Consider the following 27790-nt stretch of genomic DNA (forward strand, 5'->3'; position numbering starts at 1 on the left):
GCTTCATCACCACTGACTATTGATCTTTTGCTACACAAGGAAGTACATAATCTGAGCTCCTTAGGTCCAGTCCTCAGAAATAAAAATTGCCTTTTTTCACTGTCATAATCTCCAGTCTTAAATGCCGCAGTATTGCTGGGTTGATGAACCACATCTATTCCAGCTGTAGTGTTGCATTTCAGATTTGGGAAGAAATGTGACTCAGCGTGTACCTAGACAGCAAGAGCGGGAAGAGGGTGCCATGATGACTTCAGAAGTCAGGTCGGTATCTCCAGTAAAACTTTGGAAGGAGGTCCTCTGAGTACATAAGCTGGCGTCCCGCACTCTGAGGGGCAAACACCGAACCTCTGCAAGAGGTTGGGAATAGAATTCCTCATTCCTGGCCTTCAGCAGTCCTGTGCTTGCATCAAAAAGCAAGTTGTCTTGGTTTGTGGATAGTCGTATAATGTGTTGGGTTTTTTTTTTAGCTAAATCATTGCATGTACTGGGAATGAAGAATTCAAGGTTTGGTGTGGGTGTTGTATAGGTCAAATGATGAAAATTAAAAACAGCAGAAGGTATTTTACTATTTCCCTCATTTTTTAAAAAAAGTTAATATAAGCTATTACTGTAAACAGGTTTTCTGATTTTAGAATGGTCTTACTCATTTTCATGTTGAAGTGCACAAATCAACAAAATTAATTCACTTTGGTAATCTTCAGTGCTTTAATGGTGAGTGTCAGTTGCAAGTTTTTAAGGCTAAGCTGTATGTAGGACAAATAATGAGCTAGTTTTATTTCCATGATTGTATTCTCCAGCATACTGTAATTTCTAATATCGTGGAGAAACAAAAGGTAAGATCTAATTTCCAAATGCATGTTTTTTTCTCTTTTATTTGGTACATGTATCAGCTTGAACGGTGTTTGAATAGTTAGGGATGTATTCAGGGCTGACATTCAAGAGCAGCAAGCCTAATTAATAATGTTATTGATTTAAAACAAAATAAATTGTAATCAAGCCAACTTTTCTTGTCAGATGTCCTAGTTGCTTAAAGGTTATTTAGGTAGAGTGCATATCTTGTGTTTGGCTGATACTCTGCTTGGGTGTTTATTGATCCTGTTGCTGGATCAGGATGGGACGGGTGAGGGAGAAGTCCCCGCCACTGTCACCCATGGTTTCATTGCCCCAACGTTTTTAGCAGCTGAGAGTAGGTAGCACACAACCTCTTCAGCAATGTGGTTTCAAGTGCCTTTTCTCTGACCTTTTGAAGAGCGCTAGGAAAACTGGTAACACCTCTTAAGCTTCTAACAAAGCATCCATCTGCCAAATAATGCTATTCTCATTACAAACTTGCCTTCGAGGGAGTCGTAGCTTAGGGGAACCGATAAATGTTCGACTGAAACTTGGTGTACAGTAACCTTTTTCATTGTCCATTGTTCAGTGAATTTACTATACAAATGTCCTGAAATAATTAAGGCTTTCATTACCTGGCTGAGTAATCCTGTCAGTGAACTCTCTTTCTCCTTTCTCCAGGGAGATGAACCAAAGCTGCGAATAATTCTCCTTGGACAACCCCCCCGCTTTTGGGGAAGACTGTCCAAATGTCCTTGCTTAGCCAGGGGCAGGATAAGCAGTCCCTGACTAAAGACAACAAAGCATTGATTTGTACCTCACCCAAATCAGAATCGTTTTGGGTCACAAAAACATGTCAAAATGAAGTTTTGCCATCGCTAACCTCTGCAATCAAACATTAACTGCCCCTGCTGCTTTGCTCGCCAGTTCCTGCAGCTCGGTTGTGCCTGACCGGGTTTCCTCAGGCTGCGCTCTGTGCCTGCCACAAACAATCCTGGGCTTGGGAGGTGGACGTGGGGGGGGACCCAGGAGCTTGCCCCAGTTTATGGCCCCATGGTTGTACCCGCTGGGGTGTCCATGTGCATGGAGAGACTTGGCGAGGGTTTATGAAAGGCTAGAGATGATGGCTTCAGCATGGACTCAGAAGCCGGCTGTTTTTATGCCTGTTAAAGAAGAGGTCATGACTGTCCTGTTAAAAACGTGTATGTTTTATATAATACATCGTGTGTGTGTATATACACATATGTATTTTAATATACGGAGAAGGGAGGAGAGAGAAAAGCTTTCCAACCTGAACAAGAAATGCGTAACAACTTGTCATTATCCAAATCAAAGCTGCTGGTTAGTTAGATCTCCAGCCATCCACAGAGTACAGGTGTTGTACTGGAGCAGTGAAGGACAAAATTACCCGCCTAAATGACTTTATAATATGGATTTATGGAAGAGGTTGTAGGACAGTAGCTGTAACACAGAGGTCCAGGTTTAAAATTCATCTTCTCTTCAATTTGCTTGTTACTGTAGTTCTGGAAGTTCAATTTGACCGAGTGTTCTGGAGGTGGAAAGTGTAAAGGTGGTGTAAGTAGAAGCATTTCTCTGTACTTAAAGCTGTCTTTCTAAAAACAACCAACAAAATAATCCCCACGGAGTTTAACTTGTTCTTTCTGCTATATATGCAACTACTGAAATGGTAGGATTGACAAAGCGTTGGTTTGCGTTTAATAAACCCAAGTCTGTCTGTGCATGCTTACAAGTTATATGAGGGGGCTGCGTGCTAAGGAATGTGCAGATTTTATTTTTGAAGAGATTAGTGCTTCTGTGATAGTGCCAACAGTAGTTTTGATCTGAATGCTGGAGGTGAGGATACCTTTATTGTACCCTTTACCAGTATGCAACCGTCTTAATAACCTCTCTTGAAGGGTAAGCTTCTTGTTTTCAATTGCCTTCCATTCCTTTGCAAAGCAAGGTTGCTTTCCCAGGGTGTTTGCCAAAGGTCCGGTGAGTAATGGATTTTTGAAGAGTGTTGCATCAGGGAAGTACTTGCGCAGCAGTTTTCTGGTTGACCTCTAGTTTTGGGTAGACTGCGTTCTTGGAGGCTTCACTGGATACACCTGTAACTCTAGAGGGGGCTGAGGTGCAGGACAAAAGACAAAGGCTTGTGGTGCTGTGTTTTGTACCCGTGTTTGGAGTCTGAAATTAATTCTTTTTCAAAGTTAAAAGGACTTAAACGTTCTTCTGGTATTGGACTGTAAATTAGCAAAGGTCAGGGACAATAAAATGCAACCCTCCAGACATTGAACAGTTTCACGAGGTTTTAAAAACATTTTTTTAAATGCATTTTTGATGAGGCAAACATATGATGTATACCAAATAATTAGTGAGAAACGGTAGAAAACACTGAATCTGTTTTTCAGCAAGGCTGAATCTGTGCCTAATATTATTAAAGAAGCACTTTGTTATCAACAGCATTCTTGGGTGATTTGTGCCAACAGCACACTCACCGCTGCTTGGAGACCTGGTAGAAAACAGCTCGAATGTTACATTTTGCTTCGTGGCTGAGTGCGTTAGTGTGGCTTACAGATGGCTTTAACCAGCAAGAAAATAGAGGAATTTAGTCTGGTATAATCTGGATATGCATTTTTTATGCCTAAACTATTGGTTTGGGGATTGCCTTATTCATTGCTGATATGAACAAATAATGTTAAAATCAACTGGAGGGACTTTTGCTTACAGTGGGTCTCATTAATAGATGGAAGTTGATCAGCTGCTTAATGGTATGTGGTGCAGGTCAGCCAGTGTCAGTGTATCTGGGGAAGGGGGGATACATAGCTTGTTTTAAAAATGTGACCTTTTCTGTTTCATTTTTAAAATTTCAGTTTGAATTCATACAGCATGAAGAATCAAGGGAGAGAAGGGAGGGGACAGACCAGAAACGGGAAGTTTAGTTACAAGATCCCCATAGAGAAGTGGGTGATCGACAGCAGCTTGTACCTGGGGAAGGAGAACAAGTAATCTGCAGTGAATTGAGATGCAATTAATTGAGAGGCAAGTGGTGGGGTGGGAAGGATCATGTCCTGGTTGGGAGCAGCAAGGCTGGTGTTCACTAACTGGTGCCTGATAATACAAACGCTGTCCTGATACAGTGGAGCCAGCACGCTTGCTGTGCGGTCATTGCTTTTAAAATGCAGGAAAGCTGTTGGCCAAAAAATAACCTTCATCGTGTTGTGCGGATGGGCTGATGCAGAGGGTTTGGCTGAGCCAGCAGGCAGCTGGCGGTGTTGAGTCAGGGAGGTGCGGGCTGTCCTCTGCTCACTGCAGGCAGAAGCTCATGGGTGTGTCTCGTGTCCTTTGCTTGTCACAGCAGATACTGCCATCAGGTATAAGCTGACTTGCAAGCTCATGGCAGGTCAATACAAATGTCAAACTTTGCCCAAAGTGATGGTGTTGCTCTGGCTTTGCTGTGGGCAGATGTGTTATTTCTATAGCTTTCAGGTAATATGATAGGACCCTTGTTTGCTCAGTGATATTAGAGGTCATACAGTTGCATATATATGGCCTTTAACTGCCTGTGCTGAAGCAATGTTTTAAAATAAAATTTGAAATGAAGTTAAAATGTATTAATACAATATTTAAATACCTCACATGAGAGAAGTGCTATTTAGAAGATGCTAAAAAAGTTAGGCCACTAAAAAAAATTCTGTGTACCTTTCTGTTCATTTCTCAGTATCCTGCTTCTAAAGATCACTTCATGCGGCTATTTTATTTATTTATTTTCAAATAGATCTGGTTTTGTCTACCCTGAGCAGCATTTTGCAGCAGGAGCTGCATAGCATGCCTGTGCTCCCCGCTGGAGAGTGGTGGTTCGCAACCATATTCAAAGAACAGACACTTGTGCTATCACACATTTGAATCGAGCAGCTGAACAGGGGAAGCTTCGGATATTAAACCCGGTTATGTTTGTATTTGTATACTTTGTTTATCTGAAGCAAGGCTCAGTATTAGGCACCGCTGGTTACTGCCAGCTGGGTCCTCACTCTATAGTCACAGCTGTGCATTTAGCAGCTAAGCCTGCTAAGAATAGCTAATCAGAAAACCAAACAGAACAAAGCTCGCATAGTGGGCTCGGCACAATAACATTCCTGTCTGAGAATGGTAAAAAGATTTTTATTTTATTTCTTCCCCCATCCCCTGTCCTGCCTATAGAACAGCATAGATCAATAAGCGCTTATTCTCCCTATACAAGCACCGGGAGGCTTTAAGGAAAAGAGCAATGTACATGCAAAACCCTTCACTCTTCATAACGTCGTGTCGTACAGGGATGGTTGCACACAGGCAGCTGAACTCAGAAAAGAGAACATGGCAAGGTCGTAGTACCCGTGCCTGTGCTAAGCTCTGACTGCAATAAATATTGCCAACACTGAAAAAGAAGCAGCCTGTGCGCAGTGCATGTGACGAGCTCGAGGAGTGCTCTGAAGGTAAACGTGGGACTTCTGAAGGGACGAATCGGGCACGAGGCCAGCCGGTCCCTGTCGGCTCCCTTCCTAGAGAAGGAAGGAGCAGGAAGGCGCTGCAACAGGCTGCTTTTGCCTGGGCTGTGTAAGTGCCCTTCCCCCTGTGAAATCCACGAGCGTGTTTAGCTGCCACCTTAAAAGGGATCAGAAAGCCCACCTGGTGTGGGGTGGTGTTGAACATGAGGTGGTACCTCCTTGGGGCTCGGCCTGCCACGATCAGGCAGTCAGTGTATGTGAAACGAGGGATATGGCTCAACTGGCAGGTAGTTTCAAGAGAAAGTTTATTATTTCAGTCCTTTACTTTTGTATTAGTTTACCCAAAGAGTATGCATGTGCATGGACATTAACATGAAAGTAGACAAGGGCCTGACAGGGTTTGCCCCAGCATTGTAAGTGGGACACCGTTAAATGTTTCATACCTTAGCAGGCATGGATTTTAATCACTTCAGTTAAAATAGTAAGTAATGAATGTGTTTACTAGATGATGATGTTTTGTTGGGGTTATAATATATGAAGCTATAATTGGATGGAAACCAAAATTCAGTTAGAAAATTTAGTTCAAAAGTCTCCCCAGAAACTGGGCAGCTGCTACAGTAGATGATTTAACAGGTTTTTGGTTCTTCATGGGGGCTGACCTCTCGCTTGCTCATGCTGCCTCTAGCAAAGAGGTGGGGACGGATGAGGAGAGGTGCCGAGGCAGGTACCCCCAGTTCTCCTTTGGGCCAGCCTCTGCTGAGAAAGCCTGGGGGAACAACCTCCCTCACTCAAGGGGGTTTTGTGAATCTCTCCCCAGTTTTAGGCTTTCCAGCTGTGCTTTTCATAAAATTTCAGGGGGATCCCAGAATCCACCTGTGTGTCTAAGTTAATACTACATTAACATCAGCTTCTCTTCTGTGTAACTTTACTAAAGAAAAAATCTTTCTTCAGCTGGAAGTTGCGTAAGTGCCTGATTTAAGTTTTTGGAAGCTCAATTCAGAATTGACTACGTTTTTCTGAGAACCTTGCTGTCAGGTACTTCACGGTTTGGGGGTTTCAGCTGTTTAGGTTTTGATCCCTATTTTGGAAGGGGGGAAACAAAGTCTGTGCTTTTTAGTGTCTGGTTTTTCAAGTGTGCAGGGTAGCCTCAGTGAAGGAAATGTCTGCAATTGCTGGCTGTGCTAGGATGTAAAGTAACTGAGGCAAGAGGTTTTCCTTCTATGCAACAAAACCGGAAAATACTTCTATCTGAAGAAAAAAATGGGCAAGGACCCTACAACAGTCACTGGAAAAGTTAGTTTGTCTTTACCACATCTATGTAAAGCTTGAATTAACTGTAAAAGCCAAAGGTGCATCTGTGTTCAGCTGAAGTTGGAAGGTTGAAGAAGGCTCAATAATACAGCTCTTTATGTAATAGCACCCTGCCCCAGACCTTTACTGTAGGTTTAGACTTCAGAAGTTGTAATTTCAGTTATTAATCGTCTTCCCTTGCATTGAAAAAAAATCACGCTGAATTTACAGCAAATCTGAACGTTATTTAAACTGGGCAAGTTGAAGTAGCTTTCATGCTGCAAATGAGAAGTGTAAAATGCTGCCCAAACAAGGAACGCTTTATTTTTCTTAAACAAAGGTGGGTCTAATGACTCATTCTGGCTCAATTTTCATATGGTGTGTAATTGAATCAGGAAGACAGTGTGTGCTGGAGGACAAAAATCTAAGCGGATTTAGAAGAAGAAATAGCGAAGTTTGTACTGGGTAAGCCTTGATCTCTGTGCAAGTTTTTAGTTTCATAGACAGTTTTAGGAGTTCATACAGTGCCAACTGGAGTGGTGATTTCAGTTGTTTTCTAATGAAAGTCAGTGCTTTTTTTTTTTTTGAGGTTACCTGTCTCCCGAGCTCAATAACTGGAACCTAACTCAATGTGTGCCTTTTTCTCTCCAGCTGAGCACCAAGCTGGTTTCTCTGGTTTCTGTTCTGATGTGGGAGATTTCTTGACACGTAGTTGGAGCGCTAGGGCTAATGTGGTCTAAGTAACAGGTAGGAAGGTGACTACAGACTAGAGTGGCTAGATATGTTGAAATTTTAGGCAAAAAAGAAGTCCTGTTGCATCACTGTGTTCTCTTCTGTGACTCAGGTTTTGCAAGATTAGAGAAAAACAAAAGTTTGGGCTGCTAATCCTTCATCATAGTTCCTGCTGCATGCTTCATAAAGTAAATATGAAGAATGTATCTGCACAAATTAAGTACGTAGCTATAGTAATGAGAATGGCCTCTTCCATGTGCCAAGATCAGAATCTGCTTTATATCTACTGTATCGCTTCCATGTCTTGTAGGGCACACAAAGAACAGGGGAAGAAAATACTGAGCCTTTGTACCATTGCCCAGCTAACGTAGCAGGGCATGCAGATTTAGTTTGCAGCCGAAGATCTACAAACACCATTCACTCGGATTCAGTTCTGCTAGAACTTTATCTTAGAAAATCTGTAGTGAAAACTGTCTTGAGAAATAGTTACAGAGAGTTAAAGGAACCTGCGAGAAAGAGAATCCTTCAGGTCACTAACTCTGGTGGCTTTACCAGGAGGTGATATCAGTTCCCTCATCCTTCGTTTCCTCCTTTTTACTTGACTCTTGCAGTTTTAGCAATGCTTAGTGATCCTATTTAATTAATGCTGTGTTCTGCCAGAAATTATACAAATATATGCAAGGAGAACCCTTGTTCTGACAAGTCTGCAGTTCATTTTCTGCAGCTCCTGCACCGTGCTGATTTCCAGCACCCCTCTGGGGAAGCAGCTTGGAAAGGGGCTGCATATCAGAAGGCAGACAAGCAATTCCTCTTGCTAGCAGCACGAATTAAAGCTTAAGGAAAACTCGAATAAATCTGAGTGAAAGAAGAACCTTTCAGTTGATGTCAAAGTGCGACAAACTGAGTTGAAAGTCTTCGGATCCGTTGTACGATGCCGCAGAGCAGTTTTGCCCCTGTAAAATTTTGTGTTGTAGAAGAAAACCTGAGGACGAATTCAAATTCCTGTGCTTTTGATTTGGGTCGAGCAGGCATCATGCTCCTCTGGTCTGGAAGCCCGCTGTAGGCATGTAGGCTGTTCCTCTGAGCTGAGTCCCCTGCCAGTTGTGCTTGCATTTATCAGTTACACCCCTGTAGGATCTGAGTTGGTCCGCACCTGCCCGGCTCAAAGCATGGCAAAACCCGTTTCACCTGTCCCTTCAAAATGCTGCAATTCACACAAAATGAACCAATTCTGTTAATTTTTATAATCTTACTTAAGACAGCAAACACTTGTTCTGTTGGAGCCTGATGGCAGGTTCTTGTCTGACCTGACACGATTTTAAGTTCCTCAGTGGAAAGACTGTTTTCGTAATGTTTATACATTTATTGCATGCTATGTCCTGTTGAACCAGAGACGTGTTTCAAAGGGAAGGGTTACAAAAATTTGGCCGTGAAGTGAGTCATAATAACATAAAGCAGGTTGCTTTATTACTGTTGCACAGTAATAAAATGCAAAAGCCCGTTTGTAGGGTGACTCTAATGCCATGGTACGACGTAAAGTCTTTTTACTTCATACGTTATTCAATACTTATTAAGTACTGAGAATTGTAATTCTATTAGCTGTGTTATAGACATGGAGCTTTTCAAATGCTGTTTTAGAAATGCCATGACAAGGAAATACTTCACACGTCCTCGCTGTATGCGTAATGACATATAATTCTAATTATGTGAGTGCATCACAGAGTTGTGGAGTCTCCTGGAATTTCTAATTAGGCACAAAGGAGCAGGAGCGGTGGCCTTGGGAGCCATATCTGAGCTGGAACGGGCTGATCCCTAGTAGAAACCCCATGTCTGACCAAGCGTAAGTAATGATAGGAATTTCTGGTGCTGAATGAGAAATACTTGAGCAGTAGTGCTGGGTACTGTGTTTTTATCTTTTTAAAGCAAACACATTTCCAGCTGGACTTGAGCTTGGAAGGGATGATGCTTCAACTCAACCAGGTCTTCTGAACCCCTCTTCTCTCCAGGGCTGTATCTCACTTTTTTTTTTCCAAGCAGCTTCCTGAAGAGGCCAAAGCTGGCTCTCTTGGAGTCCAGGAGATCCTGTTATTGCCTTCCTTGTCCTCTCAGTGTCCTGAACAGCTAACTCCATCTCACAGTCACTGCAGCCGAGGCTGCCCTGACCTTCACGCTCCTGTCCAGTTCCTCCTCCTCTGTAAGGATGAGGTCTGATGGAGTGTCTCCCCTCACTGGCTTCTTGAGCCCGTCAGGAAGTTGTCAGCAAGGCACAGGAAACCTCCAGGTTTCAGCAGGTATCGGTGTGTGTTAAGTCCCCTGTGAAGACCAGGGAACCTCAAGAGACTCCTTCCAGTTGTCTGAAGCAAACCTCACACTTCTTCCTCGTAGACCCTGCAGCCTGTGCTGCTCTGCTAACCCTCGTCTGCCAGCTCCCTGCGGGCTCATCGTCAGTCCCAGGCAGAACTCCACACCTTCAGAAACACCAAGGTTATCTTTGGCATGCTGTGGGGCACTTCTGGGGTGCCAGGGGACACCAGGTTTTAGGGCTTTACGAGACCGGGGGGCTTGCAATGCATCATCACAGCAAATTTATGTGGGCTTTGTATGTGCATTGCTGTCTTCCAAAGGAAGGACCTGGTTTAAATTTAAGCTGATAGTAGCTGGGGAGCTTATTAGCAGATCTAATTTGTATTTTGCCTTATATTTTCAATGCCACAAGGAACTCCAGCTCAAAAGATTAGTCATACTAAAAGCACATCCTAGGAAATAAATTGCAACCTGCCTACCAAAGGGAATGCAGGGTACGCAGGGGCTGGGAGACAAGCGAGCCTAAAAAAGTCCACCTCATAATAGGTGACTTCAGCTCCTGGAATATAACTTGATGAAATATTACAAACAGGCACAGATATGTCTTTTAGAGCATAGTAGGCAATTGCTTTTCAGAAAAGTTTATCTTGGAGCCTGCAAAAGTGGATTTTTTTTTTAGCTTTAAAGAACAGATAGGAAATAGCTCAAGATGTAAGTAGTTGAACCGCTACGCAACTATAATATAATTACATTTGGAGCATGCCTTAGGTCCTTAAGTAAAATTCAAGGACAAACTTTAAATCACAAAACCAGTTGGAAACTTCTGTGCCAGAAGCGTAGCCAATAATAAATGATTCAGCTTTGAGGCAGGTCACAGACACTTTCCTCCCTCTCCTTTCCCTTCTTCCCCCTCCCTCTGCAGACAAAGGAAAAAAATAGAAAAGAAAGGGCACTGGAAGAGGATGAAGAAAAATGAAGAACCATGGATTCTAGAGAAAATGGAAATCACTAGCCCAGTTATGCAGTGAAAAATCCCAGTCCGATGTGCGGTTCTTTGTTGCGCCTGCTAGTTTTTGTGGTTTCGCACCCAGATACGACAGTGCAGCATTGCCCTATTACTGTCTGGCCCGCTATTTATTACCGGGACAAGAGGCACATTGTGAACCAAGTGCTTAATTTTCCTTTTACTCATTTCCTATTGCTCTACTGGTGCTGAACAGGCTTATGTTTAGTTTGGATGAGACTAGGATTAAACCGTATCCTGGGAAAAATAAGATATTCTTTGTCAGACTGACATATCTGAAGGTCAGTGGTATAATTTTCTTAGTTTCCACTGTGAACAGTTGATTTAGAAATAGAAATTGAATTGGTTTTGACAAGCAAAGGGTACACTGGACCTCTTTTTGCCACCCCCCCCCCCCCCCTTCCCGGAAGCCCAATGACATTGTTCTTGTGTTGGAGACTTGTTTAGCTTGCAGCTCTGCTCCATCTACTACACTAAGATGGTTTTTCCTCTGACTCTGCAGAGCTCTGCCGTCCCGGTGGTGTTAGGTAGTCGCATCTGCTGGCTTGCATTTTCATCAGTTACATAAACCCTGCTTCCACAAAGTCAGCCCCGGGGTTCAGATTTTGTCGTCTCCTGTGTAACTTAACTGTGTTTGTCTGAAGCAGTAGCTGCGGGTGAATTACCTGCGCCTGGACCAGCGCAGCGTGGTTTTAGTGCAGCAAAACCCCGGGCCCTTCAGGTGCCCAGCAGGATTTGGGCTGGATTGTGGGTAAGCGTACCAGCCCTGAAGTGTCGTGTGCCAGTTAGGCTTGGGCTACCTTTGTGACTTGTTGGTTGCTTCAAGCCCAGGGGAAATTTCACCTGTAATTTCTGCGTAGACCGTGGTCACTTGGAGGTGCCAGGCCATGGGTGCTCCTCACCACTTCAAACCTCTGCCCTCGTGTCAGATGGGCATTGTAACTCGCTTCTGAGCTGATGTGTGGGTGGAGGTGACAGTGCTCCGTGGGATCCATTCATCACCCAGAAGGCTGGCACCAACGCTGCTGCAGTCCTCTCTTGCTTGCTTTTCCTCTCTTCGGGCCAGGGGCTGGACCACTGTGATGCCTGCGGGTGCCTTTTGAAGGCTCTGGGTTCTGTCAAGTTGTGTTCTATTATTTTTCTATAAATTATATAAAAAATAAACTCTCGCTGTCTTTAAGGACAGAGGTCAAACAATTGAGTCCCTGACTTCGTGTTTTTACTGTGTTTTGCAACCAGGCTGATCCTACAAGATCTATTTATATTTTGCTGTGTTAAAATGCAGCGTTTTTTTCTTTTTTTACTTGTATGTCAACTGATAAGAAATTGTCTCCGAAGTTAGTTAGTTGTTAATATGGAAGCTAAAACAAACCTGGCAGAATTTTGATGTTCATAGCCTATACCTTGTATTCTGAGTCATTGTACTTTGTAGTTTCCAAAATGTTTGACTTTTGAAACTTGCCTTATGAAGTAACCAGGGACCAACAAATGATTGTGCTAAGCAATGCTTATTTCATCTGTTTCTGTTTATTTAGTTGGTAAACACCTGTGCTTCTACAGTGCTCAATACAAATCTTGCTTTAACAGGATCTCCAGACATGGGTGAATGGTGCTAATGAAAATGGCTTTGTCCTTGTCTCATTTGGAGCTGGAGTGAAATATCTGTCAGAAGACATAGCAAATAAGTTAGCAGATGCGCTGGGAAGACTGCCTCAGAGAGTTATTTGGAGGTAAGTGTGATGGCAGATGTACTTGGGGTAATTTGAAGCACAGTCACTTCCTATTGTGCCATCTTTAGAGTTGTATTTGAGGCAGAATCTGAAATTCAGGCAGTCTGGGTGGCACAGAGGACCTGACTCTTTTGAAAGATGGTCTATATAGAAGTGCTGTATTCCCCTGGTAACAAGCAAGAGCAACGATTTTGTGGCAGGATAAGGCATAGGTTATATACGCCTGTGCTGAGTTCATATCCTAGAAGGACTGGGGACAGCAAAAAGAGTTTCTGAGGTTATAACATTTGTGACATGCTCTCATCACTTCTGATAAAGAAATCCCTGTGGGGAGTGAGAATGACATTCTGCTGATACAATCTTAGGAAGGAAGGATTCAAGGCTTGCTCCCCCTGCCAACCTTCCTACTTTCTTTTCCTCCCCCCCATCCTCTGAAACCAGGGACTTTCAAAATTGCTCCTTTTATTTGTCTTTCTCTGTGAGAAATCAGAGGAAGAAAAATCTGCAGAAGTAAGAATCAGTAAGATTTTTTGGCTGTAAAAACATCTTGAGCAGCTCCTTAAACTTAATGTAGAAATGCAGGATCAACTGTCCTTAGCCAGCTCTGTTTCATGTGTAGCATCACTCTGGAGTGTAATTCGGAGGAATACATGTGAGCCATTGGCTTTCAAGTAACACTTCATCAGGTCAGTGGTTTGACTGCTGTTCTTGCTGAACTTTCAGAGTTGTATTAGCAGTCTGTGCAACATTTTTCCCCCACTTCTCCCATCTCTTCTGTTTTTATCATCTATTATCTGTTGAGGGGCTTTTTGGATAAAGAAACCTAACGCTGTTTCTTTCCAGCATGATTCATGCGATGGGAAGATGTCTCTGGGACTAGGTGCAAGACAATGGCCTTTGGGAGAGCTGAGCAAGTGGCTTTCTGTCAGATCTGTGGGAATTTGAGATCCATAATTAGACACCTAAATATGAAATTTAGTCCAGTTTTACTCAGTGTTTCTTCTGCTCTTCAGGTTGTTCATCTAGGATCTGTGTTGGAAGCAGGTAGTTTTTGTACTAGGCATTCCTCAGAATAGGAAAGGTAGTACTGTTTGTAACTCTTAAATCAGGATGCCAAATCAAGGAAATCTTTGCAGTTCTTTATATTCTTCTGCTTATGTGATACTAGTTAGAGCCAAAACCAGTAATGTGGTTTATCTGCTTTTACATAAGGTCAGGAATTTGCCTTTTTTTAACATGTCTTTCTAAATAGCTTATATATTTTATATGGTTCAAGTAATTGGGAATTTGTAGGTGATTCTCTATGAAGTTACAGTTCTAATGCTGTCTAATAACCAGGAGAATTTTTAAGTCTTCTGATGGAGCTGTCAAACTAAGAAATTCTCTAGTCACTGTTAATTTATTTCCCCCTCTTTATTTTGTTTAGAATATATTTAATTTACATATAAACTGTATATGATGTGTAAATCAGTTTGAGGATGTATTCTGTTCATAAAACTTTTCCAACAACCTTAGGTGACCAAGACATTTCCATTAGATTTCAGGCAGGTGAGCAAGTAACAGAAATGCACCTTACAGTCTAATCTCAACTCTTTTTTTTTTACCAGTAGCTTCTCGCCTCATAAACTGAGCTGTCACCCTTTCCTTTCCATGTAGTATTAATTTCTCTTAAAATGAGATGGTGTCGGTTCTTAAAAGCTATAAGAAACAGGCTAACTGAAAGGGAGTGCCTTGTGTTAATGATAATAGGGCTTATTATTTTTGTGCTGATGGGATGTTCTCGGTGGAGTTATGTAGTGCTAATCAGTGTTTTTAGTAAAGTAACGAACTTGGAGCCACAGAGGTTATAAAACCTTCTGTCAGTCACCATGGTAAGTTGTATACATTTTTAGAAATAACTGCATTGCCATTATGTAAATAGAAAACGTTGAATTTTGAACCAGGCTGTAAGGAAATGGAATGATGAAAAAACATTTTCAAGTTATTAGTTATTAATTATATAGTATTTTGGTTGAGGCTGTTTTAATGGTAAGTAAATGGTATCTTTGTGTAATTAGAAATGTGCTCAGCTCTTATGGATCATTTGGTTTGATTCTCTGCTTAGAGTTTATCAATTTTTGAGGTTTTGATAACTTAGCTTCAATTTGATTTTATTGTTTTAGGTTTTCAGGAAACAAACCAAGGAATCTAGGCAACAATACAAAGCTTATAGAATGGTTACCACAAAACGACCTTCTTGGTGAGTATCTGTAACGATGATACTTTGATTATTCTCACTCAAGTTCAGTTTGCTCTTCCAACAACCAACAACATTCTAATGAAATAGCAGTCATTGTAATACAAGTCACAGAGCAAGAATATAGAATTCACACAAGATGATGAAATGAAACACCTTTCAGATGTTACTTCTCTTTACCTGGTATCAACTTCATTTTTTTCTTTGGTCAATTGAGTAGCAAAAGCATAGTTATTCCAAAGCCTATTTAGCTTAATAATAGGAGCATTTGCTATGCATAATTTTGTATGCAATGTATGCAGTTCAAAATAAAAAATAATCATAAAGGATAAGTAGGAGTTCTCTAGAATCTGCTGTTTTAGGTAACTGATGACTGTAACTACTAATTTCTCGGTCAAGAAGAAGTGTGGTATGGTCTTCACTGGTCTCTTCGTGAAAGAATCATCAAACCAGACATTGAAAATTTGTTCACATCACACCAAAACAAGTCTTCAGACTCTGAACATACTGATACACGTTTATTATTGATATTAATTAGAAAAAATATATATATTTCTCCAATGAAATCTGTAAGAGAAACTTGGAATGTGTTGCAAGCTGATAACAACCTTTCTGTTTAACTATCCTGAGATACTGAGTTCTCAGATGGAGAGCTAAAGCTTGATATTCTTTCATCTTTTGGTAAAGTTTGTTAGAGTGTATGTATTTACTTTTTCTTTCCCTTCTTCCTGTGTTGAAATGTAGCTGAATATTTTGGATCCTAGGGACTGCAGAATGCTTGGTGTTGTCTCTGGGATCCCTATTTGTGTTTGCAAATTAACTCCTGTACTACGATGAGTGCTGATGAATGCATTAAGAATGTATGCGCGTCAACGAACGTGCATGTCAACCAGAGTATTTATCATAATGTAATGATTAGGCAAATGACTTCTAAACCAGGTAGATTTGTTTTGGTTACTAAATTGCTCTGAAGCAGTCTCATTTTTCCATTGCGTAGTAGTAGTATTTTGCTGTCATTATTGTTGTATCTTGCTAGCCTCAAGTAAAGCATGTGAAGCTGTAGAGAGAATGCAACATGAGTTGTCCTGTCATTAAATAGCTTGTATTTCATATGAACAATGAGGAAAAATGCTCTCTCCCTGGTTCATTTGTAATGCTAAATAGGTAAATAACAGTTGTAGTCACCGCCTGCAGTTACTCAGGAGTAGACAGTGTATTAATTAATCCATTAGTAATTCTACACAACTTGTATACATGAGAATATTTTTTCTTGGCCATTTCCTCTCGATTTGTATATAAGGAAATAATCTAATGCATGCAAAATTTCTGCAGAGTGAGTTTAAGTGGAGGGGAACTTCAGAACAAATTGGATTCATTCTACGTTCCTGAATTGGAGTCATAGGAACACAGTGATAAATGTATTGTACCATTTGCTTCAATAACTTTACCTTAAGGAGATGTAAAAGTTTCTTTTTGTCTTCATGCCTCTTCTATTTCCAGGTCACCCTAACATTAAAGCTTTTCTTAGTCATGGCGGTTTGAACAGCATTTTTGAAACCATGTACCATGGGGTCCCGGTGGTGGGAATTCCCCTTTTTGGAGACCATTACGATACTATGACCCGAGTGCAGGCCAAAGGCATGGGAATATTGTTGAACTGGAAGACTGTCACTGAGAGTGAATTGTATGAAGCACTAGTGAAAGTTATTAATGATCCCAGGTATGGAATGAGTGATTGTTTCTTGCTTTTGTTGTAAGTTACTGTTATGGGTTAGATATGTATATAAAGAGCCTTCACGCAAGGGGAAAAGTTTGTGTTGGGACTTAATAGTGTGTACAGCTGGGGCGAGTCTTTGGATAGTTGTCCCCATTTCACAAGATTACTCAACTGAACGTGTTCCTGTGTAGATGCCAAGGTCACTGATCAGCATACCAAAACTCAGTTGCCTTGCTTTTCTGTCGTTGTGACAGATGCCATGGGAAGGACAGCAAGGTTATAGAAACACACCTGGCCTGACTAGCTTCTTGTTGTAGACCAACACCTCTTTTTGTGTCTTGATTTACGCCACAATAGTGTATTTAAGTCTGTTATGCTTCCTAGGGAGGCTTGTGGGAAAATATACCTATATGATTGTCAGGTCATGTGTTTGGTTTGTAGCTGAAAATGTAGAGGTACTCAAAGAAGTGACTATTCTAAAGTCCCATGACTTTTTAAAAAAAAAAAAAAAAAAAAAGACAAAACCAAAACCTCAAACTCTTTGTCTTCTGGCCAGTAATATATGTGTTGGGGTCATGGGGGCCATTTGTTAGAACACTATCATTGCAACAAATTATTATGAATGAGGGCTCCAGCCTTTCTGTAACTTTTCTTTGTCATTCAGGTGGAATAAATACAAGCTCGTGAACTGGGTTTTGTAACTACTTCTAATCCCATCAAATCAATTTGCTCAGTAATATTAAAGTAGGAGGACAGTCAATTTACAATCTTTTAAATACAGACTATCTCTGGATTAAAAAAAGTGATGTTTTAGCTGTTCGCTTCTTTTATTAAATTACTAGACATTTTTAGAGTATAGTGAAGACAATGTTTCTTGTTCTCATGGGAGCAAAGTTTTTAAGTAGCACTTGACTTGGAAAAGGAGAAATCTGTATGAAATGAGCTCATTAGCAGTAGAATCTCAGTGAAGGGGAGTGTTGCTGAAGTCATCTTGGTAGTATCAGTTGCCTTGGCTTTTTCTTGTATAATTATCCCTAGTATAAAGGCACGTCCTGCACAAATAACTCGTCGACCCTGCAGCAGTGGGAAGGGAAGGAATTTGATGTGATCAGCTTCTGGGGGCAGCCCATTATGAAAAATCAGTTTTAGGCTGAACTCAAGACCTAAGAGGAATTCTAGACCCAAACCAAGATTCTCACTTTGTTCTGTTTCCCTATTAATACAGTTGCACAATAGCATGAGGAAGTGGTGTGTTAGGGTATGTTGCCACTTCAAGTGGGAAGGGCAAATACGTTCATCTGAGATTAGATAGGATTCCCGTCTGTCAGCAGGTCAGTTTGGTTCTTCATCACTTCTACAGGCCTGTTGCAGAAGGGTGGATTTCAACCTGGCTCATCCATAGGTCTGTATTTTTAGTAATTCTTCGTCTATGAGCTGTAAAGACTGATGCAGAGAGGTCATCCCTTGTGTATATTCCTCTGAATGTGGGTTGTTGTGAGAGTCCCGCAGTAAATGACATGCTTTGGCCTCTAGACTATATTTGTGTTTACAGGCTTGCATTGCTCAGAGCGCTGGCTGTGCTTTTTACCTTGTTTCCATTTTCTTTGTTTCTTTCACACAGCTACAGGCAACGGGCCCAGAGGCTGTCTGAAATTCACAAAGACCAACCCGGTCATCCTGTTAACCGGACTGTGTACTGGATTAACTATATCCTCCGTCACAACGGAGCGCAACATCTACGTGCCGCTGTTTACAGCATCTCTTTCTATCAGTATTTCTTACTGGATATTGCCTTTGTTGTACTAGTGGGTGCTGCCTTATTTTATTATGTTTTGGCCAGGCTAACAAAATTTATCCGCAAAAAAAGCAAACATCTTTGGTCAGATGATGAACATAGCACTGTTAATGGACATTACCAGAATGGGATACCAAATGGCAAGTATAGAAGAAATGGCCACATGAAGCATGAAAAAAAAGTGAAATGAGCCAACCACCCCATGTAAAGTAGTAATGAATCAGATCAGTAATCAAATTTTATCGCTGTAACTTAGTCTAACTACTTAAAATGTCAATAAGCAGTTCTAACACTCCCCTACAGTATGTAATATTACGTGACAAAATTCTATGGAACTAAGGAAAGTCTTTTTTAAAAAAAGAAAGAAAAGCAAGCACAACCTAAAATAGAAGATACTTTATTCTTAATACTGATGCAGAGAGGTTATTTTGGCACTGAAGTTTTTAGAAGCCTTAATTCTCTGAAGTTATATGATGATCGTATTTATGAATTTTCAGTTTTTAAAAGCTAAATGTGTGTCCCAAATGAGGAAAGGTTTCTTTTTATTTGCAGAGTTTTTTCCTTTTATTTTTTTATTATTTTAATATATCCATCTTTTAGCAGAGAGAACTTAGTGCTAGCTGTGTTTCATTTGTTGAAGGCTCAACATGTATAAGACTGCTGTTTTTTTAAAAAAAATTCCCAATGCTTTTGCAAGAAATAGTAAGTTGCAGAATGAGAACACAGATATTAAAAAAAAAAATAAATCTTAAAATGAGCACTGAAGAAAAATGGTAAAGATGTGTACTATCTTTTCTGATAAGCTGCATGACTCTTCTGCTCACTACCAGTACTTCAGAGAGAAGGGTACTGAGCAAGCCTACAATAAGTCTTAATTCTTAATTTATACAAAATTGTATTTGTTGCCTTTCTCTGCATATGTAATTTATGCCATGAAAATATTAGGGAGTTTTATTTCAGTTTAAAATCTGGCTGTGTGGGAAGTAGATATGCATAATTAAGAAAAAAAAATGAAACCAAAAAAAAAAATCCACCCTGTGCTTAATGCAGAATGTTTCGTAATGGCCCAGAGCAGTGCAGAATCAAACCACCGTGTGAGGTTTGGGAAGCAAACGAGCAAACAGGAAAACACTACAAGTTGAATGTCTTTCCTATTAATTCTCATTACTATTACTTTTTTTTCTAAATCACAATGTTGTAGATGTTCTCTTTGAATGGTTGTATCTGGAAAACTATTACCTTCTCTTAGTCTGGGCCGCGCAATCCATGTTTCCTGTAGTTGCCAATGTCACTTCTGCGACCGCGGGGCAGGAGGCTGCCCACCGGCCTCTGGCTTGAGGCCAGGCAGGAGGCGCGAGGCCAAGCCCAGCCCAGCGAGCACCGGGTCTGTGGTGGCCGTCTCTCCCATCCCCTGCTCCGGCCGGCCCCTCTCTGCAACAATCTCTTTCAATCATTCTAGCTGACACAGGACTCCTGCAGCGGTGCGGTGCGAACCGAGGGTGGGGAGGCTGGGCGTTAAAAAAGATAAATAACATTATTATCACGGCCCTGCTGAACCAGAGTTGGCAACTATGCGTTTATTTCCATGTCATTCTGTTTACTTGGAACTTGCACTACACACGTTGTGAGTGTATGCTTTATTTATTTGTAGTTTAAAATCCCATGCCTGGAAGAGGAAGGAAGGAAACCCATTTTACTTAGTGTTGTTCACTAACACGGGAAAAGTTGCGATGCTAACAGAGTGCTGAGATCATATTCATACACGGTGATGCAATATTTCACTACCATTCCATCAGGAGCCTCTATTCTATAGCAATAAATAACTGTACGGATATGTTTCTAATATGCAGTACGGCTACTTGTACTGCTTTCTGAATACTTGAAGAAAATGGTGTTACAAATAAGTCTATTAGCTATACCTTTTTACAATCTCACAGTTTGTGGCAACTAAAGGAGCACACAGAGGCGATGAATGGTGGGATGGTAGTAAGACTTCGAGTGTATGAATGACTTGGTTTAAATGTTTTTTTTGGTATTGAAGAAGGTACAAAAGCACTGACCGGATGATTAAGCATAATTTAATCTCCACTGTGATAAAACTTAAGCAATAAACATGGATTTAATAGAGAAAATCTGTTGTTGGAAGTATATTTTTTATTCAAATGAGTGTTGTTTATTTTGAAGTATCCTCTGTGTGTGTATGTGACTGGCTATTAAGATGCACTAATTTAATGTTTTCGGTATATGCAATGATGCATGACGTGTCTTTGAAACAAAACACTATTTTGTGAATATAGATCTATTTCCTATAGGATTGTTGAATCACTGGAAAGACTGAATGCTTAATCAGACTTTTTTAGGTCAGTTTAAATGTTTTAGTTCGTGAATGTTTGTTATTTTTCTGTCCATGTTATATTTGTTTCTTAAAAAGCATAACCAAAACCAGTGATAGATGTGTTTATAGAGACTATTCAGAAACAATTTCAGTTCAGTTGCATGAAGAGGAAATTACCACAATATTAGTCTTATTACCAAACTTACAGGCCAGTCTGATCAACCTAAACTATAAAAAACACCTGTTTAGTTCAGATTTCCTTTCTTGTAAGTCAGAGTATGATCTGATGTTGTAGTTATTTTTCACTTCACCCATGCAGTAATACGAGAATCTGTATTAGGAGAAATAAATGGTTAATGGCAATGGTCTGGGAGGAACACTGCCACAAGACATGTCTGACAGGAGAGTAAAACTGGCGCAAAATAAGTTGCTTCTGAGCTGTTCCTGGGGCAGGTGTGTCAAAGCCCCTGTGCAGCACAGCGGAGCTGTGTAATGTATAGCCCTCATGCAGCTTTGTCAGTGGGTTTAACTGCTCTCCCAAATAGGTGCTTTGTATCTGTGGGGTAAGGTAATTGGAACAAGCAATAAAAAAAAAATACTCTATGAGCAAAATCAGCAGCCAAGAAGTAGCCAGAACTGGTGTAGCAGATGTGGGGCACTTCCATAAAGGTTTTCAGAGGTGCTTGAGACTTGGGCACTCACCATAGGCTTTGATATTCTTTCTTATTTCCTTTGGATAGCTCAACTATTAAAGAATAAAGCAGCCATAGAAGCAGGACAGTTTAATTATCACCTACAGAAATAGGTTCTGGAGATGGTTATGTATTCAGAGTTTAAGGAAGATCAATAAATGTGCTGCCATTTATTTCTTACTCCCCAGAGCACTTGCAAGACCAAGTTTTTAATACTGTTCTGTGTTAATCTTTTTGATGTTATTGAAAGATACTACTTTTCATGCAGCTGATTGCTTTCTGGTTTTATTCTATGGCTTGGTGAGGGCACAGTATTTGCTCTAGTCAACCTGATCTGTACACCTGTAGCAGACAATTAAAATTCTACTGTGTGCATGCATACACACATTTAAGCAAAATTATAACCCTGTTATTGCCAGGGTGCTAAATTATTCCTGTTAATTTGTGCGGGTACCTGTATTAAATTTCATATATAAATAAACCCACTCGCATGTGCCCAGCTGCATTAGTAAGGAACAGAAGAGGGGCATTTGATTCTGTTACAAAGGTGAGCTGTGCTTAATTTTCTCTGGTGGCTTTTGGAAGACGTGAACATGTTCATTAAATTTCAGGTGTTTTTGGTGTCTTGACAAATGACTCTCATCTTCTTGCTGCACAATGCTAGAGATGGCTAGTGGCCAGTAAATACAAGAGGTATGATTGTTCTTTCATTCACAGAGCAATTTTCAACATCATGCTACTGTAATTTTTCCTGCAGAGAGATCACATTACTTGTTTGACATGTGTTTTTGTTGGGGGGGAAGGAGGGAAAAGGGGAGGGGTCAAAGACAAAGCTGATGGACATGGCAAATCCAGTTCTATACAAGAAATATCCTGTGCGTTGGGATACAAGGTCTGCATACTTGCAATCAAAAAAAAAAAAAAAAGAAAAATGGGCGGTAGTGCTCCCAAATATTTTGGGATTCCCTGGAGTGGAAATATTCTATTTCCAAGAAAGAAGGCAGCACCTTTCAGGAGAAGATTCAATTATGGAAACATGGGACAAGAGTCTCTGAAGTCACATCACTGCTCTTTAATCACTGCTCTATGTAGTCAAGGTATATTCGTGTCACAGAACGAAGGTGAGAGCTACTGCCCTATTGCACTTGCTTCTTGAAAAACACTGCTCAATTTTTTAGAATTCACAAATAGGATGGAAGGATGGAGATGAAGATTGTCTGAGGGGAAGAAGAGGGTAGGAGGGATCTTCCTCAGAGAAATGTCATGTTTGTTTTCTGTGAACTATTCCATTACAGAGTTGTAAAATACTCAAATAATACATTATTTACTCCAGCAGCAGTGGTAGGAGAGACTTGGCTATAATCAGGAAGACCCTAACTCCTTCCTTTCATTGGGATAATTTTTTACTCACGAAATGCAGAAATTGTATTCCAGCACAGTCCTGTGTGAAGAGGAGTTCAATATCGTCAATGCCAGCATGTAGTCACCTGATAAAAGCTGTACGTGCTACACATACCTACTGCCCCAATCAAAAAACAGCCACAAACCTACCTGTATTTTTTGGTACATATTCCAAATCTGTATTGTGGGCAAATGGAAAAAAAAATCACTCTGCCATAGCAAGCAAATGTTTTTTGTTTTTCAAGACTAAAAAATCCAGGAGAGATTGGTATCAGCTCTCAGCCAGAATTTAAATCAGTCAGTGTTTAGGGAATGTTAAAAGGCACGGTAAAAATATATATGCGGCTCCAGGCTGCATAGCAAGTCATGACACTAAATGTGAGGGTTTACTAGCCTCTTTGATCAGTGTTGTTTGTTATGCACTAAACAGAGAAAACAGTCTTTATATAAACAAACGAAAAACAATCTTCTGAGATAGCCTTCTGTCCCTGATCGCTTTGGCAAATACCAGAGATGAGTTGAGGGTTAGTTTATCCTAAAGAAAACTACACATTTCAGTTATATGAAACTGATCCCTCTAGGTTTTTTGCCTGTTTTAAACAAAGCTGCTAAATTTGACTTGCATCATTGTAAAGTAATCAAAATAGGTTTCTGGCACGCATCTTTGTCTGGATGATTTTAGTTACTGTGTAATGAAACAAAAATTGTTAGAAAAGATGGTATTTCACATGCGTTGGGGGCTGGAAGTTTGAACAGGGGTTAAGGAAAACTAGGAATGTATTTGCTAGAAGTTATCTTTGTGTGCTCATTATGGCAAAGAGGATGCCTTTGGCTTATATTATCTAGGTATCAAACAAAACTTAAACTGAGAGATGAGGAATACCAAAACCTCTGTTCTGAGCTTTCTTGTAATACCATCGTGAGGCAATTCAGGAATTGCTCGTTAGAAGAACAGCGCCGTACGTTTCAGCATGATTTTGGGAAATTTGAATTGAAGGATAAAGTTTGTCAAATTGCTGTTTGAACCACAAACAGTGACTTTCAGTGAGTTTAAAAGTGCTCTCTTAAATACTTCTTTTATATTAAATGTCAGTATGATTATATGTTGCTAATGACGTAATCGTATGTTTAGGCACAAGAACTGGAAGCAGGTAAGAGTTAGGGTTAGCGTTGTTACTTTTTGCAAATGAGCTTCCACGTTTTTGGCGGTCAGTTGCCCTGTGCAATCTCACTGGTATCTTTAAACTTGATGATTTTCACACTGATGCCCAGGTGCTGAGAGCCATCTTTTCTGTAACAGTTTGATGTCATTGTTAACTCAGTATAACGAGCATTCATGTAGTGTCTTCAACTCCCTGTAAGATTTGTCTGATTCTGTCCTGCCATCTATGAGGTCTGTGAATTAACTTCCACTTTCATTTTTGCGATGTACCTCAAATTTGGTTCCTAGCCTTTTGCTCTTGCCTTGGGTCTCTCTTATTTTTACAGGACATACGGCCAACATTCAGCAGTCCAAAGGTCTTGTTCAAAAGTCCAAAAGTCCTTGTTTCCAGTACTACCCCATCTCACCATATGCCAGAAACAGTTAAAAAAAAAAATATATTTCAAAGCTCTGCCTTCTATGGGGCATGGCTCTAGGGTAGATTTGGAGACCTTTCCTTGATAACGCTGCTCGATAGGGAAAAAGAAATAATTTTGGATGTTGGTTTATAGGAGTGTTTTTTTTAGTTTAATTTTTTTTTAGTTTGAACTTAGTTTGAACTGTAGAGCATCTGGCTTGATTATGTCGCTCCTTATAGTTTTACTAGAATGTTACTGGAACAATTTTAAATGTCAAGTTATCTACTAGAGAAGCAAACCATTGCAAAGGGAATGTCCCAACTACACAGTAGTCGCAGTACTGCCAGTTTTCTGGAGATGCAGAATTCCTGCCACCTTTCCTCTTCCTTTTTCTTTCATGCATGGGAGAGAAAATGTAATCAAAATTCAGTATAAATTAAGATGGTCTTAAAAAAAAAAATTGCCATACAGACATTTTTATTCCAGCCAGATTTGACTCTCCAGTTCAACTTGACGCAAATGGGGAGAGAAGATCCTCTGACACAGGAGTGCTTTCCTTTGCTCCCGTTTTCATAGCTAGAGGAACACCACACATACTTCAGTTGTATATTTTGCTGTGTTTTGCGATCCCGCACTGAAAATCCCTGGTTGATATGGTTGTCTATTTCAGAGTGCTCAGTTTAGTACAACTCCAAGCCATAAATGCATCCTCTAGCAAGCAGAGACAGAGCTGGAGGAAGGGAGAAGGCCTCTAGTTAACAAATCCAAATGATTTGTTGTTGCTCATTTTTAAACTTGCCTGGAAGTTCAAGGGCTTCTGTTAGTTGAAGATATGAATATATATTTTTCATTATGATCAAACTCAGTTCTTTTTTGGAGGTCCATCTTTCCCAAAGGCTGTTGGTGTTTTGCTGAGCAGGTTCACAGCCTCAATTCCAGTGAGGAGGGGGTGGGCTGGTGGGGGAAGCAGGCTCGTTGAGGTTAAAATGGCGACTGCCAGAAAGTGCAGCCTGGTTCGCAAAGGGCGATTTCAACACTGACCAAACTGACTTGTGGAAGTCCTGAGGGCAAGTCGATGGGGAGAGCCCAAGTGGCAAAGTCATTCCTCCCAGGCCGTGTCTGACACAGCTCTGCTGGGCCTGGCCTTGCATCCCCGCCTCCCAGAGGGCTGATGTTCCTCACGGGAGGAGCTGGACCGCAGCCCTCAGACGAGGGAGGCGGTCGGGCTGGAGCTGGGAAGCTCTGAGCTGCTCGGCGTCCTGCTGCCTTCCTGGCAGCTGTCGAAAGGCTGCGCTCCTCGGCCTTGGGTGAGCGCTCCCTCCCAACAGCGATGGCACGGGGATGGAGAGGGAGTTACTCAAGTGTGCTTCTTCTCGGAGGCAGTGAAAACAATTTGTCTCATTTTGCTTGTGACAGGTAATTGCATACTGCGTCACAAAACCAGATTTTATCAAAAGTTTAGATAATTCATTGTCTGGGTTCCGTGGAAATAAATACTACGTTCCTGCATGTTTAAGAATCATCTAGGACAAGCTAATGCTCAAAATCTTAATATCTATGTTTCTTTTGTGTTCCAAATAATAATAACAATAATAATAATCTTACCACCTCTCATAAAACTGGGAGATTACTTGGGCAGATTGTGAGATAATGTAGCTAAATAGATGGGTACAGCTATTTTCCTCCTTTTTTGAGAAATATTTCACCATGGAAAGCAGAGGGGTGAGCTGAGATTAGGAAAGCAGGTGTGTGGGTATGAACTGTCAGTTCTTTAGAAACCAGGGAGGATTCCTTATCTCACTTTTTCTTGCGTGGTGTTGCTCTGACTGGGCTGTGTAGTGTAATAATTAACCTGGGAGAGATATAAGCAGTGTTTTATGTCTTTATCTGTACTGGTGTTACAAGAAAATGCACAATTGCATCAATTGTTCAAAACTAGAAATGGCAAAGGTCATTATAGGAACTGCTGATCCAGCTTCGTAATTTGGGCACAAAGGTGAAGTATGAGAAAGGAAACTTTGAACCAGGGGCTAGTTCGAAATAACCCGCAAGCAGCGAATAAAACAAGCTTCAGCACTCACATCTTAATGTATGTATCAGCCCTGTGCTCAGGGGTAAACAAACACAAGTAAACCGATGATAAGTTTCTCTGAGCCCTTGGTTTTGGGCCACTTTAAACAGATAAAATGGACAAAAGACAGTTCAGGGAATGAACAAATAAAGAGAGGAATGGAAATCATTCAGCCTGAGGAAAAATAAAAGGTAGGAAAAAAGCTTAGTACCTGATCTGTATTGCACCAGCATGAAGCTGCAGTAACCACTGCCTCAACAAAACTGTAACGTTATAAACCTGAGGTATTAAAATAATGGTACAGGAAGGCAAAATTGAACTCACCCGTGTACCTTTCCCAATGGCAAAGAACCCAGTAAAATTTAAGAGCCGCACATTTAAAAATGATTCAAGAAATTAAAATGCTGCATTGCATAATATGCAATTAATTTGAGCTACTGCCGTGTTGCCTTTTAATACAGCTTTAGCAAGAGCCATCAATGTTGTAGGCAGCATGTCCGGTAATAACACTTAGAATCTTGCTTAGGTTAAGAGGTGGCAGACGTCCCTCTCTGGTCAAGACATAAGAAAAGCAATAGCTAGGTAAAATTGGGAAGCAACTTTCCACTGTGTTCCTACAAAGCTTTGTCCCTTTTCCTGGTGGCTCAGATATCGCTTACTTAGAAGACAAACCTCTAGCTTTGGTATTCAAAGTCTCAGTTACAGGCTGGATCTGCAGTGGTGGTGCATCAGGCTTTAAAGATCGTTAATCAGACTTGTTTTGGCAAGTTTGAGCTAAATATTAAGCCATCATAAAGTGAAGAAAGAGGTGATAGATCTCCACTTTAGATGCTCAGATGCTTTTATAGAGCTACCCCCCCCCCCCCCCCTTTTTTCCCCTCTGTTATCTGTACTTCTCATAGGACCACTAAACTTCTATGGACATTTTCAAAATTCATTGTGCAACGATTTACTGAATTCCTCTGAGAGCTTCATAGGAAGAAAATGTTTTCCTCATTCAAAACACAAACAACTTGTTTACTTCTTGAAGCTAAATATCAGATATTTGATAATCTCAGATACAGGCTTTGAATAAATTCTCTTCTTTGACTCCTGTGAGATTCAGAGCAAGAAGATTTTGAACTCCAGCAGATGCCCACCAAGAAAACTCTTTATAAAGAAAACAAATGCATAGAAAACATGGAGCTCTACAAGGAATTAAAGCATTTGCTTGTATTTATGAGGTTCTTCTCTGACATGTCCTGTTTTTCTAGTCTCAATGTTGCCTTTATGCCTGTCTTTCTACATGCTTCTGTATCTTCCCTTTATGCTGCAACAGTTTTTCTAACTAGATTTTTTGTGTGTATAATTTTTGTGTATATTAAGCATTGATCTACCACTTTACCAAGGCCTCTTGACATTTCGCAGTCCTCCTGGCACTGTTTTTCCTGGGTAACGCTCCTGGTGGCGAAGTAACTATGCCAGAAGCTGTCCCAGCAGCCCCCCCCTAACTCCGTGTGTCCAGAAAGCTCATGTAGATCCTACGTACTGCTTGCATCTTTTCTGGGCTTGGTTGGCTTTCCAGTCAAGGGGGGCTGTTGCTCTGGGG

The 27790-nt window shown here is 40.8% G+C and overlaps 1 protein-coding gene across 6 annotated transcripts in view; it reads left to right on the forward strand.

The window, feature by feature from the left end:
* Window positions 1–20275, forward strand: part of UGT8 (UDP glycosyltransferase 8) — a 44447-nt gene extending 24172 nt beyond the window's left edge. For all 6 annotated transcript variants that reach the window (XM_013185277.3, XM_013185276.3, XM_013185275.3 and 3 more), the window contains 4 exons: window positions 12253–12395; window positions 14558–14634; window positions 16132–16351; window positions 17970–20275. In XM_013185277.3, coding sequence (XP_013040731.3) covers window positions 12253–12395; window positions 14558–14634; window positions 16132–16351; window positions 17970–18333 — 804 coding nt within the window. In that variant the 3' untranslated portion in view covers window positions 18334–20275. The remainder of the gene's footprint in view (window positions 1–12252; window positions 12396–14557; window positions 14635–16131; window positions 16352–17969) is intronic.
* Window positions 20276–27790: the final 7515 nt, after the last annotated feature.

The sequence above is a fragment of the Anser cygnoides genome, chromosome 4, assembly GCF_040182565.1.
Source record: "Anser cygnoides isolate HZ-2024a breed goose chromosome 4, Taihu_goose_T2T_genome, whole genome shotgun sequence".
Lineage (NCBI taxonomy): Eukaryota > Metazoa > Chordata > Aves > Anseriformes > Anatidae > Anser > Anser cygnoides.